Source organism: Porites lutea, chromosome 6, assembly GCF_958299795.1.
Source record: "Porites lutea chromosome 6, jaPorLute2.1, whole genome shotgun sequence".
NCBI lineage: Eukaryota > Metazoa > Cnidaria > Anthozoa > Scleractinia > Poritidae > Porites > Porites lutea.
In genome coordinates this window covers 31,740,124-31,742,623 of record NC_133206.1, presented here as the reverse complement: position 1 = coordinate 31,742,623, position 2,500 = coordinate 31,740,124, and the positions used below count along the sequence as shown (strand labels likewise).

General features: G+C 39.5%; 1 protein-coding gene across 1 annotated transcript in view; it reads left to right on the top strand.

Moving 5' to 3' along the window:
• Window positions 1-2,500, top strand: part of LOC140942185 (uncharacterized) — an 18,610-nt gene that overhangs the window by 15,790 nt on the left and 320 nt on the right. Inside the window, exon 10 of the mRNA XM_073391150.1 lies at window positions 2,461-2,500. This exon is cut by the window's right edge and continues 320 nt beyond it. Within this exon, the coding sequence (XP_073247251.1) occupies window positions 2,461-2,500 (40 nt within the window). The remainder of the gene's footprint in view (window positions 1-2,460) is intronic.

Below are 2,500 nucleotides of genomic sequence, written 5' to 3'. Positions count from 1 at the left end.
TAAATCGAAGGACGCTCTTGCTCCAACGCTGCGCTTTACCGTAAGTTTTCACCTGATGGAAGGTACAAAGGGCGCGTCACTGGCGCGTGTTCAGATTGCGTTCTATACAGTTGAGGACGGGAAAGCGTGCAGCAAGGACTAAACGCGACTTTCGGTTCGTTCTATCATTGGTCAAACCAGTTGTGGTCAAACCAGTTGTTTGATTTGCGCCCGCCGTCGTCTACTGAAGTTCCCGTTCTGTTGGTAAATCATTCTCAGTAGAAGCTGGTTAAAGAAGCTGGGTGACATACGTGCCGCACCATGCGTAATAAAAAACCTGCTGATTACGATTGCGGGATCCTTAAATCGTTGTCAAAAAATATGTTGGTTACTATGGTTGTGATCCCTTTTTGTGTTTATTTCAAATATTTGTTCATTAACTGATCATGGCTCAATAGTTTATATATTCTAACTTATATTCCGCTTGATACTAAACAGCAAAGAACAACGTCTGAGGCCCTCGGCAACGGTAAACGTTTCATGCTATTGTGACCCAAAGTGAGACAGTAATTATTAACATTTACTTTCGCAAATGGTTTGTAACTCTGACGACAAATTTTCTTAGTACCCGTAAATTGTAGCGAAAACTAGTAAAACTAAACATTCTTGCATTAAATGTAGTGTAAAAGTGTTTGAACACTTAATGGAACAATGGTTTATTTTGTTTATCATGAATGATTGTAATATGTTTTATGGTAACCCTTGCAAAACAACTTGTTTATTGTTGTTGTTAATGTTGTTTATCGTGGAATATTCACAGTATCGAATCTAAGTTAAGGGCAAAAAAATGCTTTTTTTCGAAAATTATGCATTCCCATGAGAAGTTAGCCCTTGGGCTATAAGGGCCTGTTTACGTGACGGTGGGGGACCGCAGGTAGGTGAGGTAACATGTGGAGGGTTACCCCACCTAACGTGTAAACGTGATCACATTAAAATGAGAGATTATATGGACAGGCGGGTTACCCCACTTAAGAGCAATTCTCCAGGAAAGTGAAGCAAAGTTGGAAATGAAAAATTTTAACCCCCCTTCATTTTTTGTGTGGAGGTAGGTTACCTGGGGGGATAAACAAAAACAACCATATTTTGATCGGCAGATGTATCGTTGCCATAGTAACTGCACTTGATCGCGTCGGCCAGACGTCTATGTTTTGACCAAAAAATTCACTCTCAAGAAGTAAAAATAAACGAGTCCGGTTCTCGAGTGCACGTGAACCAATTCAAATGAAATTCATACAGATGGTAGAGCCTCTCTCCCAGTTTATAAAAATCGCCGTTAAAAAATTTTGGATTTTATAGGCAAGAAGAAATTGCTCGTTTTACTATGTCCCCTGTCAGCCATTTTGACAAGCAAGAAAAACAGGCACAACGATATTCTTAATTTCTCCGAAAGTACTCTTTCCACATAAACCAAATTAGCAGCAGAGCTTGAATAGATATTGAAGTTTCTAAATATTTTAATATCCATTTGGGGAAAATTATATTTTGGCCATGGGTGCTAAAGACATCCGAGGCAAGTTTTAAAAAATTGCAAAATTGAAAATTTTGAGGGCTACAGTATTTGGCTCAAACAGGCTTCAGATGGAGAATATCAGATTCAGAAATATTTTTGATCATTTTTTCTGTCATCTTCATTTGATTGATTAGGTTTTGGCCAACGAATTTGATGAAATATAAATTGGAACAAAGCCTACCTTGCAACTTTTGGAAATTTCTTCCGGATACTTTTGCAGTATAGTATGGATTCCTCCTCAGTTTGCTCGCTCCATTTTCTGGACCAAATTTTGCGCAGACTCTAGCGGAAAGGTCAAGTCTAACTGGCTAGCCTCACCGAACATCTACTTTTAGACCACAGATGATGATGCATTAACCCGATTGAAGAACAGTCGAACAGGTGAAACACAGTTGTGTGTCGAGTATCGAAATAATTCATCAATACAATCCATCCCGGAACTTGAATAGATGCATCAAGATCACAGCTAAGCAAAGACATGTCTTCGACGATTCTGAATTAAGTCTGGCTAAATCGAGCAGTATATTCTGTGGTGCATGGCTGAGAAGCGAAGAAGACGTTGTTTACGGTCGACCAAACGTGTGTAGACAGGAAATGCGAGAGCAAAACTGCTGACCGGAAGTACTTCTGAAATGCGATATTCGCCCTTTTTGTTTGCTTGTTTTAGTAGCTTCAGATAAAAAGACATTGTCGCAATGGCATTTTGTCTTTTTTAGATATTTTTGGTATAATATATCATTCATAGAGGGATAAAAGGACGACGTTTGATCCGCTTTTATGAACGCTCCACTGACGCAGCGTGCTTCAGATACATGCCAAATGGGTTGGGCGTTGAAATCCAGTCCTAGAAAGTGCAGTTTACTCAGAAGCAAAAAAATTTTCTGGATATTAAATACAACCTTGGTGAACAGACTGGGAAGAAAAGTAGCGGCGAGGATGTGGCCAGGCAGA